The 20,430-nt window shown below is 27.8% G+C and overlaps 1 protein-coding gene across 2 annotated transcripts; it reads right to left on the reverse strand.

The window, feature by feature from the left end:
- Window positions 1-6,145: 6,145 nt before the first annotated feature.
- On the reverse strand, window positions 6,146-12,045 carry LOC113559941 (protein FAM122A). Of its 2 annotated transcripts, none has more exons than XM_026965730.1 (6): window positions 11,435-12,045; window positions 10,998-11,088; window positions 9,908-10,066; window positions 9,342-9,541; window positions 8,168-8,287; window positions 6,146-7,244 (listed from the first exon to the last, which is right to left on the reverse strand). In XM_026965730.1, exons 1-6 carry the CDS (start codon window positions 11,566-11,568, stop codon window positions 7,079-7,081), a joined length of 870 nt encoding a protein of 289 aa, XP_026821531.1. In that variant the 5' UTR covers window positions 11,569-12,045; the 3' UTR covers window positions 6,146-7,078. The 2 variants fall into 2 exon arrangements, with proteins under 2 accessions (XP_026821531.1, XP_026821530.1); XM_026965729.1 differs by having other exon boundaries at window positions 8,168-8,299; window positions 11,435-11,568.
- Window positions 12,046-20,430: the final 8,385 nt, after the last annotated feature.

Here is a 20,430-nt window from a genome sequence, read left to right on the forward strand (position 1 = left end):
TGAATTTTAAAATTATTTATATTAATTTTTGATGTCTTATAATTTATAACAATTAAAAAATAGTCATAGAGTATAATATTATAAGAAAAAACTAAAAGTAAATCACAACACAACTGTATACTACTGAATTGATATTATTAATAATATTTATTGCAAGATACAAACAAAATCGAATACATGTACAGTCCTCAGCTACACTGTCAAAGCCCACAATCTCTCGATTCCCACGTTCCACGGTCATAATTCCAGATATTAAATTAAAAGTTCTTAACAGCCCACAACTCCAGTTATTATTTACACATAGTGTAAATATTACCCACACGACAAATGGTGGAAAAACAAAAAACTCATTGATAAGAACTAGTCGGCCATCTTTTAGTTTTATTCATTTATATGATTGTAAGTAATCGATAAAACAGCGAATCAGTAAAATAATAAAATAGATAACCACCTACCTAAAAATTATATAAGCTGGTCACACTGTGTATCTAACGTTAATCATAGTTCTCTGTGTAGGAGGTACCTATCATCTAATATCTAACCATTCTAAATCCAGTGGTCGGCAACGTTTTTGGACTCTCAGGCCATATTCACAAATTATGGAATTCACGGGCTAGACAAAAATAAAAATATTATATTCTTAAATTATTTATTATGAAAAAAAATACTGTAGAATTTTAATATAATATAATGTATATAAAAAAAATTTTCCTCGTCCTAGAATTTAAAGGGGGCCGTATATTATACAATAGCCGTGCGAACCGGTTACCGACCATTGGTCTAACCTAATCCACTTTAAACTTTAAAGTATTTATTAATATTAGACATAAGTCACGATTTCACGAGGCTATGACTGATTAGTGATTACTTGTCTAAATTAACTAATTGATTATCAACATATAACATATTTTTTTTGGTTTTTTTGTCGCGATTCTATCAACAAAAAAAAGAATTAATATTTATAATATTTATTGAAGGAATTAATAAATTGTTATTATGAGTAAATGTTCTGTAGTTGGTTGTACGACTACTTATGGTAAAACACCTGAAAAGATATCAATATTTAATTTTCCCCGTGATCCCAAATTATTCATAAAATGGATAAATGCTATACCTAAAATGAATTTTTATAAAGGCTTTAAGTTATATGTCTGTGAAAAACATTTCGCTCCAGAACAAATCACTCGATTCTGGGAATCAGCCAATCCAATGAATCCTATTAAGGTAGGTAATAATTTAAAACTTACTAGATATCTAATACCTATTTAATAATATTGATATATTGGTACATTTGTACATTTTAACTCAATATTGCTAATTGGAAAATATAATAAAATATATATAAAAAAAAAACATTAAGGCAAATTTTTACTTAAAAAGTCAATATAGAAAATATGGTTTCATTAATTCATTTATCATATTTACATAATTTAACTTTAAGCATAATAATTACCTATGTATTTAAATTACAGGTATCTAATTGGAATAAGACAATTTATATTACTCCAAACCATGTTAAACAATTAACTCTGGATTATAGGTACTAAATAAAATTATAAAAATATTTTTTATATACATGAGAATGTACACAAACATTATAAGATAAAGTTTTGTAGAACCAGAACATTATGAAAAATATTCAACTCTCTTGAACATTGAATATTATTTTAAATTATTTGTTTGTTATTAAATAAGTATCCATTTTCATAAAATATAATCATAAAAAAAATAAACAATTAATTGATGCAATCAGATACTAAGGTACTCATACAATTTGCTACCTATCTACTGTAATTTTATGTTGAATTAATATACTATCTATGAATGAAATTGTTCTACTTATAATGCTACTTTGTAAATTGTTTATATTAATAATGTGTAGATTATTGTAATTTAAATGCATTTTGTTCATCCCTGAAGAATGATTCAAACAAATTGTAAGTGTTTGTACAAAGTATACTTATACCAATACTTATTTCATTTCTTAACAGTAGATGACTGAACATGTTATAAAACACCTTTATCTAGATCTTTTTTTTTTTGCAAAGATTTGATTATAAACCTTGCTTCATCTAACTATACACTTAATTATTAGAATATAATATGTGAATATATGATCTACTAATCTAACTATGTGTTGCAAAGCATAGTTAATCTTAATCACTGGATGGGATTTAGTTTGGCTTACAAAAAATACTTGTATTTAGTTAATATTTAAAAAAAATTAAATATTAAATAATTATAAAGGTATAGGTATAATATAGGTATATATACCTAAATAAATATTAGGTACTAGTCATTTTAAATTTAGATATTAAAATGTTATTGTTATTATTATTATTTACTGTATTTTGGTTGAAATTTATCCTAGTAAATAACAGATTATTTGTTTTATTTTTAGATCTTATACAAGACCCCCAGACTTCAAAAAAATGCTGTTCCATCAATTTTCCCTAAATGTGAACGTCTTCCACACGCTGTGCAAATATCAAATAAGAAACCACGAACCAAACAACAAAATGTATTACCTAATAAAAAAAAAAAAATAGCCAATCATCAATAATATAATATAATCAAATATTTGAAAAAATTAGTTTTAACATAGTTAAATACAATCTTGGAAGAGTAAAATCATTATGTATTCAAAAAATGAGATCAAAAAAAAAAATGTCCTTGTTACTAGGGTTTTCATCTTATTCAAATCTTACTATACTATTAATAAAGCTGTATATTATTTTTAATTTTCAATGTTAAATATACTATTAGTAAAGTAAATTATAGATATATAATACTACTGTATAAACTACTATAGTATTAGAAATAACTAAGGTTTGGATTTAAAGGCAATATATAATTAATAAAAAAAGCAATTATTACAAAATGTATTAAAAAAATAGATTGTATTAAAAAATGAATGCAATTTTGAATCTAGTATCAACGCATTATGAACATATTTTAATCTATAGATAGATAGTATCGGTACTTTTATAAACGTTAAATTAACTGGCTATACCAAATACTCTATATTATACTATATAGTAATATCGATAAATATCGTCGATAATAAAATCCATTAATAATAATTGACAAATAACAATGCACCGTCTTCAGAAGATCTTATCGATTTGTACCGTTACGACACATGTCATGTATAAAACTATCAAATCAATTGAATATTAAACACAAAAAAGACATTTATAACTAAAAAAAAAGCAACAACAAAAAAAAATACATCCATCGTTTTAAATATTAAATGACACATATTTTTCTATTATTATTATTAAAAAAAGGCTTTTGCCTTCAAATCTGAACCCAAGAAATAACAATACTTTTAATTGTATTTTATTTAAAAATAACTTTACAATATTTACTTATGTGTTACTAAGAATTAATTTTTAAAAAATTTAAATTTACAGCAATTATTTTTTTGTGTGTTAAATTATCTACTTATATACAAGTAAATATTATTTATCATAACATTCATATAGACGAATAAAATATAATTAAAATCATTCAAGATTGTAATATGCATACTATTTAAAGTACCTAGAAAACATTTTTAGTGTTTATACATAATAAAGTAGTTTAGTGTGTAGTGTGATTAAATTAAATTATAATTATCATTATATTTTTAATATTATATTAATTCTGATGATTATAATTATAATTATATAATTGTGATTTTTTTTTTCAAACAAATGCTCTAATTAAAATATATTGTTTTATTAATATTGTTATTAATTTTTAAAGTTTAATAAAAAATAAAGAAATTTATATTATATAATATACTAGAATGTTTTTACTTAAAAATTGTCTAAACCGGAATGAATTATACAGTGAAAACTCTCTTTAATGAATTATTTGAAGGGACGAAGAGATTTCTTTCGCTGTTGAGAGTTTTTGTAATATAGATAAAGTATAAAAGGTATAATACGTTATAAATCAAACCAACCATTTTATTTACGTTGATGGGGAATGTTAAATTAAGAATCATTTTAATTTTTAACAGATGTTAGTAACTAGTACAGTGTATGCTCAACATAATTTATTTCTCAATGTATAATACTTAGATATACACTTTAACAAATGTTTTATATTTATAAATGTAAATTTAATAAACATATTATTTAAAGGTTACACAAAAAAATATGTACAACGGTACCTTCTTGTAACTGTAATAATTTATAATATTATAAAATATATAGTTAATTATCAATAGAGTATGAATGAAAAAATAATTTTACAAAATAGAAGTTACCTATACTCTTCCATAACATAAAATCACTGGTTTTGTCAAAGGAAAATTTACTGAATTCTATAACCATCAGTGGTTGTTGGTTGATACTTGTTCATCAGATAGTAATTAATCGAAGATTATTGTTATTTAATAACAGACATTCATCATTAGATTTGTAGTTAAAGTTTTTATTCGTAAAAAACAAATGTAATAATAAATTATTAATTTTACTTAAATAGTAAATTGAAAATAGCAAGTCGAAAGCATATGATAGTAAATTTAAGATCATAGTACGAGTATCTACGTCTATGATGTTAAGAATATGTTTCTTCCCTCCCACACCAAAAAAAAACAAAATAATTAAGTACATGGTTGAAGCAGTTAGTGAACATAAGTTTGAAAACATTACACCTAAATAAATGAAACAATTATTATTGAAATAATAACTTCTAAAAATTAAAATACATAAAAACAAACAGAAACTTATAGTATACAAATAATTAAACATGTTTTACTTTATAATTCATATAACATAATACAGAGTTAACTGTTTACAGAAATAGATTACTAGCAGACGAATAGTGTATAGAAGATAGAACTCAAAAAGTTTAAATTGTCTTACATTTTGTCAAGCAGCACAATACCGTTCACTGTTAAAATTACCCAATTCATTATGATCTTTATTACATCAATTGCCTTTGGATTACCATAATTTAAATGACACATCTTTATTTTGAAGAGATCGGTGACTAGAGTTTTTTTTTATGTTAAATTATTTAGCGGGGCATGCATGTTCACATTTTCATTCCCATAAAATTCCAACATTCTGATTTATATCTTTTAATGTTGTTAATTAGTTGCCAATATGATCTACCCATCAAAAATCTTTTAACTTATGTACATAACTAATAAAACAATTGTGTTAATTTTATTACATAGGCTAAAAGCACTAACTAGTAAAAGCTATCTGATTAAAAATGGAGTTTAAAAAATATTGATTGATATGATATCATGCAATTTCAAAAAATATTAAAATCATAATTTTATTCAAAACAGAACCTTTTTTCCCATACTGTTGCAAAGGTGTTGCCAACCTTTTTATTTTTTTTCCGAAGTCAAAGACTACCAAAACTTGATTGTTTTTTGTACAGAACGGTATACGTTTTTGTTTTTAGTAAGGAATGTGATAAATAATAAATCATGATATTTTAATTTTTAACTGTGTTCACATAACAAAATATAATATACACAAACAATTTAAAAAATATATACAAATTACATAGTTCAAACCTTACACTTAACACTGTAGAATGCAGATTGTACATGTTCAATACAATGCACAAAGGACACGATTGTGGAAATATAGGTAGGCTTCACATAAACAAAACATAACAACAACTAACGAGTAAGGAACACAATAAAGTATTGTTTTGGATTACTTTTTTTTTAATATGTATAGATTATATTATGTAGCTGACCTCTGCTACAGCATTCCAAGATTAGATTGCTTATAAAAATCAAAACTACCATAAATATTTTCAAAGACTTATACTAGTACAGCTTTATAGATATAATAACATATTATGTTTCGTTTAATTCTAACTAGCAACATTGTATCATTTTTTTTTTTAATTAAGTCAGTACTTGAATTTTTAGAGTTTTAATGATTTTTCATAACCAAAATATACATTAAAGACCAAACACAAATATACAATATCAATTTTAATACGGTATTTCAGTCTTGCTTTAACAATTTATATTTTTTCGTTATAAAAAAAACATTAGAAAACAAAAAACATATTATACCAATTAAAAGTAAAAAAAAAAAATCATTTTTAATGCTTAACTTAGCATATTTTAGGATATGATTAACCCAGCTATAATAATGATCGAGGCAGTTTTAAAAAGTAAAAATTAAACATTATATATTAACAAGATTTCAACAAAATTCCAAATTTACATCAGTAGAATAATGTAATTTTGTTAAAATCGACATTAATTAAATTATATTTTATATACATTGGACTAGTCAACAATTTTTTTTAGTAACAAATTTTAACATGTACATGTGTTTTTAGTAAAAAATCATGATTTTTATAATGCTTAGCTTAGCATATTTTAGGGTATGATTAACCCAGCTATAATAATGATAGACGCAGTTTAAAAATAAAAAAAAATAATAATAACTAAAGATTATATATTAATTAGATTTCAACAAAATTCCAAATTTACATCAGTAGAATAATGTAATTTTGTTAAAATCAACATTAATTAAATGATATCTTATATACATTCGACTTGTCAACAATTTTTTTTAATAACAGTATTTCAACATGTTTGTAACATAAAATCATGATTTTTAAAATGCTTAACTTAGCATATTTTAGGATATGATTAACCAAGCTATAATAATGAATAATGATATATGATAGAGGTAGTTTTAAAAAATACAAAATAAAATATTAAAAAACTAAAATTTTAGCATTTTATATTAATTTGATTTCAACAAAATTCCAAATCGACATTAACAGAACAATGCCATTTTGTTAAAATCATTATTAATTAAATGCTAATTTATATACATGGGACTAGTCAAAAACAATTTTTAATAACAATATTATTTTAAATTGGTTTAGACATTTGTATAATCGAGTCATGATAATAATAATAATTTTAATTATAATAATAATAATAATAATAATAGTAATGATAGTAATAATTGTAATAATAATAATAAAAATAATTATTGTTACTGTAATAATAATAAAATAATAATAATAACCAAAATTATAATAGTTAACAGTAAAATGTGAAATTATAATTTTTGTAAAAATATTGTAGTTATTGGGAATTACTTTTTGATTCATCCATTAGAGATTGCAATGGTCTAAAGGAAAATGAATGGTTACTGTTTGAAGAATCACCACTGCTACTACATATAGAATCTGTAACTAAAGTTGCATTCATTGTTGTAGGAACAATACCGGCCACTTGCATTGGTTCAGGCCTAAAATATATTAAAAACAAAATTTAATAAACAAAATTAATTAACATGCTAGCATAACAAGTACTAATGATAAATATATTTTTTTTATTTCTAATATGTTTTAATATTAAGCATCACTTTTATAGATTATCAATTTGTATGTTAATTACTTAGAGATTCTATTAAATAATAAAAACTTATATAATTTAACAAATAATACATTTAATTTTTAAATTACTAAGCTAATACTAGGTTGCACAAAAATATTAATTGATTTAATGATTTAATAAAAATTTAATGAACCAATCATGGGCCACTAAATCATGTTTAAGGGACCATTATTTTACTATTGATTCAATAAATGTTTAGTGGTTGTTAATACAACTCAGCATTAGCATTTTATTTTATCAAAACAAATCCTCAAGAGTCAAATTAAAATAAATATTATCATTTAATTTGTATATGTTATGTAATTATTATTTAATAAATATAGATTAACTTAATATTAATAGTGTTCTTATAATTATATAATTAACGAATAAAATTAATTGTGTACTAGTTAAAATTATATAGTTAATGAAATGAGACAAGTGTAAATTAAATAACTGAAACTTAAATTATAATGTAAAAAAACAATAGCATTATTAATTAAGATCAAATATTTTATCAGATCACAATATTCAACATGATAAATTAAAAATAATATATAAACAGTACAGAACCTAACACAACACACTGTATATATAGATATACCAATATAATAAGGATCTTATAAAAGAAAGTAAAAAATTGTTTTAATTTAAATAAATGTAATGTTTAATAATCGTTTGATTTGTTGCATTAATTGTGCAATAATAATTAATAGTTTTATCAAAATGCATTTCACGTTCTGATGCAAAACGATTTTGTTAATAAATAAGTAGAATAAAAATGATATAACAAACCTGTTATTGGTAATCAGTAATCCCCATTTCTTTGGAATAGGTTCATAGTCGTCCATGTCACATTTCCTTTTAACAGGTCCTAAAGTGCTAGGACGCATAGAAATTGGGCTCAAGCTTCGTCTAAAACATAAACTAAGTAAAGAATTATCAAATCTAAAATTTATTAAAATATTATGAGTATTAGATATTTATAAACTGAAGCAACTACAGCCATAAGCTAAAATAATTGTTTAACATAGATGTTTTTGGATGAATACAACTTTTGATTTTTAGTGACCAATTACGTTTAACCAATTATGCGTAACACTATTTATAAATATCTGTAATTATAGCAATTAAATACCCATCATTCTTGGCGGCAATCTAAACATTGATTTAAATAAAATCTACTTATGGCTGAAAATTCATTCAGATTATAGTTTATACCCGAAAGCATATCTATCCTTCCTAAATTTTTCTTGCAGAGGAAAAATGTCTAGTATTGTTTAACTTTATTATGATGACTTTGTTGTACAACTTAAGAGACCGTAACACCCACATGTGTTGTCTCCGTCTTACAAGTATGTAACATAGCAAATTTATGCACAACGGATCACGTTTAGTTTTATTTAACAAAAAATGTGAATCGGCCTATCAGAAAACTTGATGGTAAGAACATTATCTGTGTTCATATGTTGGTTTTTACGATTGTTCAATTTTTTTAGCAATTTATGCGTATATAAAACAGCATAAATTAACAATGTTCATAACTCACTTAAAAACTAAATAATCGTAAAAAACCAACATACAATTACAGATAATTTTCTTACCATCAAATTTTATAATAGGTCAATTCACTCTAATGTTTAAACTTACGGAGCTAAACGTGATCTGCTGAGCATAAATTCGGTATGTTACGTACTTGTAAGACGGAGACAACACATGCAGGTGTTACAGCCTCTTATCAATTCTTTATATATTATATTATTAAGCATTATGGTTCAGGTCAGATCTATTCATTAAACATTTTGTATGTAAACAACAATTATAAGAACAATATTAAAATTGTAGTTATTATATGACACAAATACGACATTTTTATTAGCTTATTTTTAAGTGGTTAAAATTTAGATGATAATTTGGCTACTTATTGATATAACTTAAGTTTTAAAATAAATATTTTAGAAATAATTACCCTGATGTAAAAGTTTTACGAGTAGGACTAGGGGATAAATTGGGTTTGAAAAGTGATGGTGATACACAATGTCTCAATGATCTGGTTGGTGATGGTGATGATGGAGCAGAAGTCATTGAAAAATTTAAATGCAATGGATCATATACATTTGATCTACCATACATTCCGCCAGGCTGTTTACCAAATTGTCCTTCATCTGTCTATAATAATAAACATATTTTACATAGTTAATACAATTTTCTGTTTTTTAGTTAAGCATACAAGTTTTTATATTAAAATAATGTAAATAAAAATATTAATTGGTATTTTTAGGTACAGTATTATTTAAAAATAATTTATATCTCAAGTATCAGTATACAAATATAATGTAAAATCATTTTAATGGATATTAATTGGTTGTTAAATGTTTTCATTAGTACAAGAATATGTTATTTCATGTCTCTATTGAGCATAACCAAAAGATAAATTTTTATTGAAAGAATCACATTAACAATAAACACAGATTCTAATATGGTAGGTACTATTAAATCATATGATAAATATTTTTAAATGAATTATTAGATTACCTTTGTTGGTGAATCAATCATGATAGATAAATCTTCCCATGATTGTGATATTTGCATTGCAGAGTGTATTTCTCTTTCATGAGCCACTTCTCTATTAATCAAATCAACAGTTTCTTCCTGTCGCAGCTGATTAACTCTATGAACTAATTTTGGTGAAGTCTGAAATAAAACAATTTATTTTAATATTTTACTACTTTTTTATAATTTGATGTCAAATGTGTTTAATATAATCTATTAATCATTTAATGTTTTTTTAATTAATTTATTAATATGTTAACTCCATCTTACAAATATGTAACAAAGCAAATTTACACTTAGCAGAATATGTTAGTTTAAAAATTAGAATGAATCGACCTATTATGAAACTTGATGGTAAGAACATTATCTGTGTTTGTATGTTGGTATTTTACGATTATTTAGTTTTTAGTGAGTTATGAGCATTTTTAATTTATGCTGTTTTATATACGCATAAATTGCTAAACAAATTGAACAATCGTAAAAACCAACATATGAACACAGATAATGTTCTTACCATCAAGTTTTCTGATAGGCCGATTCACATTTTTTGTTAAATAAAACTAAACGTGACCCGTTGTGCATAAATTTGCTATGTTACGTACTTGTAAGATGGAGACAACACATGCAGGTGTCCTTTTAAATATACATTTTTTATCGTTATTTAATAGTTTTGATGTGTACATATTGTGTTAACATAAAACAGTGATTTTATAAGAGAATATTTTTATTTTCGACCCATATACCTAGACCAGTAAATATATTACAATATTTATAACTTAATAAAGACCATAATAAAATCAAAAATGGGTAACCTAATATACACATACCATCTTCCAGACTATTTAAAAATGATATAGAATTTTACATCAATAGGTATAATTCAATCAAGCTAAGACTGGTGTTCTTAGAAAAAGTTAATTATTTAAATGATTGTTATGTTTAAATTAGATAAATTTGTAATTAAAAGGCATATTCAATAATATTTTTAAATTTAAATTAAAAAGATTGCCTTATAAATTACAGACAAAGATAAGTGCATATTATGTTGACTGAGGAACCATTAGTGACTTACATTTGGCATTACATTATGAGGACTTCCACTTGTGCTAAATCTACGGAAGCGTGGTTGTACATTTCGTAAAAATATGTTACACGTATTTTCTCTGAAACAAAATAGAATCCAATTTAGTATAATTATTGTTACATGAACATTGTTTTGCATTACGTTTTAAAGCGTAATTTCAAATAATATCTAATGGTTTCATAGCTATTGAAATAATTTACATAGTTATTTAATACACCTGGTGTAGTTGGACTAGAATAACATTAATTGTTCCAAACCCAAACCAGGATTAATATGTGAAAGATCTTACTCAGTTAATGATGGTAGGTACTGAAAATATCCACGTAAACAATTAATTAGGTTAGGCATGTATTGTAAGAACGGCAAATAATAAAAGGGTAAAAGACATTGACACGACGATTAGGGCTACCGTCTGTGTGTAGTACCTCGACAGAGCTGCGCACGGCGAACCGGCAATGGAAGCATTAATATCGTTGATCATGGGCGCACTGTTGGATCTCTTGAGGTTCGACGGGCAGTCCACATCCATCTTGACGATAGGGCTGTCTTTGACGGACATCTCAAGCGAATCGGTATGGAGAGCAGACGGAGTTTGGCACTACTGGGATTGCTGCGGTGATCCGACGAGGAGCTCTAGCACATGGTCGCACCACCCCGGGTGAGTCAGTCAGTCGGGTGGGTATACGACACGGTGCCTTATACCGTCTGATCGTCGTCCGACGTCGCGTCGAAGTCCGATGTGACGTAGCCGTCGGACGTGATGTCGTCGTCCGATGTGTCTTCGACCGATGTGTCGTCGGCCGGCTCGATGAACAGCGAATGCGGCACTCTGACAGGTGCCGACGGTTCCGTGGTCGCGGCACCGGTCAGCTGGCGCTCGTGTAGCCTCGCTAGCACGGCCACTCCAAACAAAGCTACTGCTGCGGCGACGGCGACGCCGACGACGACGACGACGCGAGAGACGAGCGCGTGAGTCGACGGCGACCGGCGGAACCGGAGTGTGAGGAACAGGACGAGGGATAGTGTCATATATAAATTATTGTAATAGTAATAATAATAATAACAATAACGATGATATAATTAACAACAATTAATCGTGTACGCAATAAGTGTGTGCGTTATTGTATGGCAGTAGAATAGTGTTATACTATGTGGGCACGCACGCACGCGGACAATTACGAACGGAGTAGCACATAAACACACACACAAGCGCGCGGACGGGCGGGCTCGCGCTAAAACGGAGCGTCCGGAGCAGCGAAGAGAAATCGAACAAAAAATCAACAGCGAGAAAAATAAAATGCGAAACGTGCGCGCTCATAAGCGGTGGGGCGGGCGGGTAGTGCGTCGGTTGACCGGCGGCGTGCGGGCGGACGGACGGACTGCTGCGCGCTATCGGAAGAAAACGGTAACGGCGGCGGCGGCGGCGGCGGACGAGCGGAGCGAACGTGAATAATAACAATAATTGAATAATAATTAGCGAGTAGGAATAACAAATTAAATGGAATGGAGAGAGAGACGGACGGCGTGAGAGTGAGAGCGGCGAACGACGAGGAGGAGAAACAACAACCGATTCTTATTAGAATTTATTATATTCTGTGCTGCTGCTACACACTACACACTATCTACACAACACATTTCGAACGGGGAAAAATAAAACATGTGTTGCGAACGGTTCAAAATACAACTACAGTGTACACAGTATGTATATACACCGCAGTGCCGTACTGTATATACGCTTGTCACGGCGGCGGTGGTCGCACGCATGCGCGTGCGTGTGTCTCTCCCGTTGTTGTGTTCGGCGGTGCGTGTTTTTCACACCACGCACAGCTGCTGCTGCCGCCGCCGCCGTTGCTGGTGCTGTTCGACGCGCGCGTCGCCGTGCGCGTGCGCGCGCGTGACCGGGCCCGGTCTTATCACGAGCACGTTCCGACGTTCGCGTTGTTCGATATTATTATATATACAGAGCACCGCACCGGATGGATTTTTTTTTCTCCGATTTCTACCTCCACGTCTTCCACCAGTAGTCGTCGTTACCGACGATACGGGTTTGAATCCCCGCGCCGATCACGTCAAATTTATTTCTTCGCAAAACGTTTAAGGCCGGGAATCCGTCTCTGTTCTCGTCGACAGTTTACGATTATTTATCATTAGACGGTTATTGCTGTCATTAATCTTTTGTCAAGGTTCCCCTTAGGAATAATATTTGATCGCGGGCCGCTGCGACTCGAGCGGATTGTTATTTTTTTTTTTCACGATTATTCCAATTCTATCTCTTAACGATATTACAATTAATTGAACGTCTACAGATTAAAATTATTCGTCCGTCTCCCGTAATATGTGTCGCTCGTGTTGGGTATGGAGACTAATACGAATTCGACAAATTTAAAAAATAAAAAAGTTCTCACATATCTACAATATAATTATATCATCGCCGTTAGGTTGGAGGGGGGATGAAACAAAACATTAGTAAAAGTAACAATAACAAATTGGGTACCTATATACACTGGCATACCCACATAAATTAATAATAATTAAAATAATGGTAATACCATTGAGTATATAATTTATTACTGTAAAAAAAAATATACAATATAGCCATATAAAAAATATAGATATAATCAATGATAATACGTATTACGTAGCACGTACTTAACTATATTCGATGCACAGGCCGTACATTCAATTACTATAACCTCATACCTATAAATATTAGTCTGTATAGAAATAAATAATATAGGTACATAAATAAAATTCCCAATTTTTTTATGTGTAGGTTTTGTTGTGACCAATGGAAAAAAATAAGTTATAAATAAGCTTCATTTAAATATTATATATATATATCTATTCACGTAATGCAATACATGTGTTATGTCATTGTGATTGAACATAATATTATGTCCATGTGTGATATGTTTAAACCGAATACTAATAAAATAGTATCAAATAATACTAATAAATAAAATAAGTGTCTTGTATTCTGGCTATAACTGTAATAATAAGTGTATTTAGTTTAATATTACAGGTATCTATGGATTATAAGTAATATTCTGTAATAGCCAATAGCGGGTAATAATAACGATATAGATTTCAGTCTACGTGCAAAATGCAAGTGTATTGAATTTTACCAATACATACGTACATCAGCAATCGTATTATAATATTATTATTATATATATATATATATATATATATATTATTATTATATTATAATTTATAATGTATTAATGTACGATAAGGTACCTTGTGTACCTGGTACGTATGGTTTTACATTTACAATGTTCGACATTTAATAACAATGGAGATCTCAGAATCAAATTAAAAATTGTATGAAAAAATAACGTTTGAAGGATAAATGCTTTTGGGTTCAGATGAACTTATAACTATAATAATAAACAAGGTGAAAAATGTGCAAACGATAAATTCATGTTTATTTAAAAAGCATTTGTGTATAATATATTAGTAGGAACATAATATTAAGTACTTATACTGAAGTCTGTAGGTTTGTAGGTAGGTATTAAGTATGTAGTATTTAAAAAAATAATGAATTAATTTATTTAAAATTGTGCACGAATGCATTATTTTCTTACTACTTATACGTCAAAACAAATAATATAAACATTTTTTTTAATTTTAATTTGCAGAAAAGATCTATCATAAATCATTCTTGATGATTATGAAGAGTAGTCAATATCTATTACCGTGCTAAAAGGGGCAGTTTTGTTGACAATTTTTTTTCCGCAATAGACTTATTACAAAAACTAAGCATCAAGATTCGTGAAAAGTTAGTATTTGACAAATGGCAATTATTTGTTTTTCCGTCAATTGCTGAGTACAGCTGGCAAATTAACACACGTGTAATATGTCCATGGTATACGTATTTACATTATGATGCTTTATAAACGGTGACGAAACGTTTTACATATATTACATCTCATTATCATGGGTTCATGGATATATGTAAGATAAAACCGATTTAGATAATAAAATATACACTACACAGAACACAGTCATACGTGATACGCCCATACATTGAATATTTTGTTTTTAAAATTTTAAATAGCTATTTATTAGTTATTTTTCAAATAAATTATTGAACAGCTTAAAAACGTAATGACATTATAGACATGACAAATTGACGGGTTTCTCGGTATGGCCAATCAAAATACAATATCTCGGAAATCGTTTCGGTCAGCAAATTTCTCAGAATACCGTTAGCCCATAGCCATTTGCGATGATTATTTAAAATAGTTAGACCGTTTAAATCGGATGAGCCTACTTACCGATCGTCTAAGCACTCTAAACACAGTTACTATGGCACAACGATAAAATATAATCTAATCGATACACGATACACCTACAATTTGGTATGTAGGTTTTCATGATTCACATTTATAGTACGATACCTATAGACTTAAGGTTATAGCATGTACTCTATAGGTTTGTAGAATAATTTTATAAATGCCTACCTTAAAATTAGTTTGTTTTTAAAACGCTATTTTATAAGTTAGTGTAGGTTTGATAGAAATACTAACACAGTAGTACCTACGTGGCTACATAATAGTGGAATGTTTCAAAACTGTGATCAATAGTTTATAATTACTTCTTTGACTCTTATAGTTACTATTAATATATTTAAATAACTAAGTTTTTAAAAATTTGAGACGCTTAAAAAAAGAAATATAACTATTCTAAATATTACAAGTTAAAAATGCTCATTTCTAATTTAAGAATTAAAATATTTAAAAAAGCAACGCTTAAGTACAGATAATGTTCTTACGTTTAACTTTGATAATAAGTCAATTTACTTAAATATTAAAGCTAACAATACACAATTGGTTCTTCTGAACACAAATTTGCTATATTTGTAAGACGGAGACAATACATAATATGTGTATTATCCTTTCAATGTTTAATTCAATTTTAATTTAATAGAACTTATTAATACGTAATAAATATAGCATATTATTTAATAGATAAAAATGTAATGTTTATAATCTATATTTTAATTTCATCAGTAGTATACCGATCAGTGTTAATAATAGGTGCAGTGGTCGAATTTGATTTTTGATATTTTTTTATGTTGTATATGTTAGATTAGGTTATTTTGTAATTTTTTCGTACTTTTGTAGTAGGAGGAGGATAAATATAAAAAAAGAAAATGTATCTTATGCCACACGCCCACACTTGAAAAAATTGATTTCGGTATGATCCTTTTAAGGGACTTTAAAATGTAATTCAACAAAAACATATCAGATAGTATAGCATAACGCTAGGAACGAACCTAAAATGCAAATATCTTATAATTAAACTATGCTATTGATTTGCTGCTATTCACTATACAGCATTACAGCATAAGCATAAACATATGTAAATACCCGTGTAATATAATATTGTATATATATAGGTACAATTTATGTGAGTACGTGTATAGTTGTATGATCGAAATATTATAAGATTATGTCATGATATTAGTTTGTCGAAACTCTATTTCGGCAGCACAAGGGGAAAACGGTTGAAAAAAAATTCTTATAATAAATAATAATGTAATACCACTAACACCTACATAACATTAAGCACGGGCATTATAAAAAATGTTTTCACGAGTTTGTCCGTGTTAATCTTTAACACGTTAAGTTCATTAATTATCCTTTTCGAGAATAATATGCATCTTTGAACGAATAACGTCGATTCCCTGCAATAGTTGAATAAAACAATAAGTATAACTATATAGTGAAACTCACCATGGCTTTATTATTATTATTATACTGCAGATGTGTAGACTATACAGCAGTACAATCCTACAACGGACATCGTACGTTATAACCCCATATGTAAATATGTTGAATCAGTCTTACTAACGTACAATACTGTAACAATATTGCAATAGGTATAGCATATTTTCGTTCAGCAGAATCCATTTTATGCTCTTAACTTTGATATTAGAGTCAATTTACCTATTATCGGACTCGAAGTTAAGAATATTATCTAGACTCTTAAGATTCTAGAGCATCGGGTAGGTTTTTATTGATATTTTAATTTTAAACTGAATTATAGCCATGTAAGATATTAATTTTAAAACGCTCATAACAGTCATAGCTCGCTTTGAAATAATAAAAATATCAATAAAGGCTTACGTGTTGTCCTAGATAACATTGTTACCTTTCAGTTTGATAATAGATCAATTGACTCTAATATTAAAGTTAACAGCATAAAATGGATTCTGCTGAACGCAAATATGCTATATTATTATTGTACGTAAGTATGACGGAGACAACACATGCGGGTACGACGTCCTTTTAATAAGGCGGCTGCCGACTAGTGAGAGTTCAAGACGTACGAATCATTGATACAATTAGGTCCACTGAATAAATAACAATATTATTTAAAAATTAGTCATCTGTGTTCTGTACGATTATTAAAATCGAGTATTTTTACATAAGCATATATTGTTATCGGAACAATTTGACATGGACACATTATTCTAATTTATCTATTTTGAAACCAATTACGTTAAAATTATTGACCTAACTGTATAGTACGTTATAATATAAAAATTCATTGTCCAACGACTGAAACGACTAGAGACTAAAATAACCAATATAAGTGATCTCGCAAAGCTGGTTTTAATATTCTATTTTTTTTTCCTTCGAGATAATTTCATATAATGTACTTCCCGTTAATTCGAATTCGCATCAATTTAAAGCTATACTTATTGGAATATAATTTCTGCCAGTGAAAACGAATTCTACTACCGATTCATTTATAATAATTTAGGTTAGACTGATATACGTCGCAACACTTGCAACTCGCATAGAACTATTTTATTATTATAAATTATAATAATATGATAATGTCAATAATATATTATTATATAACACTTTGTTTTCGACTAATTATCTATTATTTTCGGATTCGTCAGACGTCAGCTATTGCCTATACAAGTATCCACATAATAGGTAGTACCAATTTAAATAACAGCTTACGAGTAGAAATGAAAATTAAATTATAACCGAACGATAATTGTTTAAATAAAACGAGTATAGTTAACGACGTTATTTATTCATGCGCGATTTATACATGTATCATGTATGTATGTATGAATGTATGTATGTATGTGTGTATGTATATAGTCTAATATAGTCTATGATCTATATTCATCAGGGTGTATATTATAAATAAAACAATATTTCGTCTGTTTCTTACATTAGATATGTAAACGCGAATTGGTCAGGTCTCAGGTATGATAGGTATTATAGGCACCTATTATACAGTCGGGTTATACAATATATACATATTTTACTTAAGTACCTATACTCCATATTATTATATGCGGTGTAATGAATAAAATTACCTACATGCTAAACGAGTTTAAAATTTAAATTTACACGGTTTTCGACTAGACGTAATATATAACGCACACGACGTGAGTGCAAAACACTAAAAATGGGTCAAATTGAGTGATGTACCTACTTATTTATGTACGACTGTACGATGAGTTAGGCCAAGCCGGAGACCGGGAGACAACTATAATTTCAAATCGCCGAGCAACTATGTCGACCACAACGTACAATGGAAATTAAAAACTACTAGTGGTTTTGACATAAATCATTACGAAAACCAAAGATTCGCCAAACCAACACGCCGTAACGCGGTTACAAGTTACAGCTGCCAACTGGTGCAACTTCTTCATTTGGCATTAAAATACAATTATAATAACACGCTGTCTCGTGTATAGCGTTCGCATCAATTAGTCGACGACGTTTTCCATTGATTTAACATTCAATATACGTGATGATGACTAGCTATATAGATGCAAAACTATAAAAGAACCTAAAGGAATATTTATACGTATTTCAGTATTTTTATAGACTTAAAAATTTCATAATATATTTAATATTGCAATTTTATAGTCTTATATTCACATGAAAATATTAGAAAATTAGAGCTTTTATAGACATTTGAAATTTTTGAATTTTTTTTTAGTTTTTATTTAATTTTGATGCAATTTTTTAGCTTAAAAATATAAGGTTTCTTTAAGTTTTTCCTACAAGAATTTAAAAAAAAAACCATTCAGAGTAAAGATGCATTCATTTTTTATAAGGTTTTGATTAAAACATTTTGACGAATAATTTATAGACCGTCTCCGATTAGAATCATTTTTTTTATCGTAATTTACAGTGTTTTATTATCGATTTAAGATTTAACGCAGTATCTATCACAGCGACCTGCTTAATGACGAGATATTCGATTATACAACTATGACATCTATATATTATACTATATACGTCTATACAGTAGCGCAGCATTCCCGGTTTGTTTTTTTTACAGTTTTTAGTATATGTATAGTAAGGTAACCTCTATCAATACCTATAACACGAGACGAGTTAAGTGATTATAACATGGGTGATATTTAATTGACAATTTAATAGCTTGCAAACAAAAAATAATGATATTTTACCATACAAACGTACGGAAAATAAATAATACCCCAAAACGTTTCTTTTATTGGAATCGTATACGTTGAAACGCATTTATAGTAAGTATATTATATTAGCTTTCATTGGAAACCGTCGTAAACTGTCCATAAAAAAAAGGATGAGATTCAAATGCATTAAAATCCGGCATTCCAGCTTTCTATACAGATATTAGCCGCATAGTAACAATATACGTATTTAAAATCCCTGTATATATACTTAATTTAATATACTTATTGAATATATAGATTGAAATGAATAACGGATTACCGACTTAACGTTTACATATCGGTGCCCGTAACGTGCACTAAAGAGAGGATTTGTAAGATTTTTTTTTTTAGAACTCGTTAGAGCAAATAAATCAAAATGGACGTATCTCGTTGACGATATAATATATTATACATAGTCGGTTAGTAAATATATCTTTGTAGTTTGTGTGTATACCATTCTATATAAAAAAAAAAGTAGAGCTTAGTATTGTTTTATAGGTACCTATGCCTACTTAATAATATGTTATTTACCTAATTTATATAATTGACCTAAATGGCAAAATGTTTATACAACACTTAAATACATGGGGTAGGTTATAGCTATACTTGCTAAGAATACTTTTTTATGTATTGTTTAACAAGTAGTTATTTAAATACAAAATATATAATTATATAAATTCTAATATTCTATTCGTCTATTACATTACTATACATACGTTTTCGATGATAGGCCTTCAGAACCAAATTTTCTTGGGTTTAAGATTATTTATGATTTATTTAGTTTACATTTTTAGGTAAGTAATAAAAGTTTTTTTTTTCAATAAAGTTAATTATAACATAAAGTCCCTATATAATTTATCATAAGCTAGTAAGTATAATTGAGATATTTTAGTATTTTGAATTTTTAAGTAAATGACGTCATAAAATGAATTGGAATTTTTAATACCTATTTAATAT

The sequence above is a fragment of the Rhopalosiphum maidis genome, chromosome 3, assembly GCF_003676215.2.
Source record: "Rhopalosiphum maidis isolate BTI-1 chromosome 3, ASM367621v3, whole genome shotgun sequence".
In the NCBI taxonomy this organism is placed as follows: domain Eukaryota; kingdom Metazoa; phylum Arthropoda; class Insecta; order Hemiptera; family Aphididae; genus Rhopalosiphum; species Rhopalosiphum maidis.

Bases quoted from the DNA above. Each gene is read 5' to 3' on its own strand.
- LOC113559941 (XM_026965729.1), bottom strand. From the start codon at position 11,568: ATGTCCGTCAAAGACAGCCCTATCGTCAAGATGGATGTGGACTGCCCG. The intron at 11,089-11,434 runs GTACTACACACA...ATTTTGTTTCAG, and splicing joins CCGTGCGCAGCTCTGTCGAG to AGAAAATACGTGTAACATAT. The intron at 10,067-10,997 runs GTAAGTCACTAA...GTTTTATTTCAG, and splicing joins CTCATAATGTAATGCCAAAT to ACTTCACCAAAATTAGTTCA.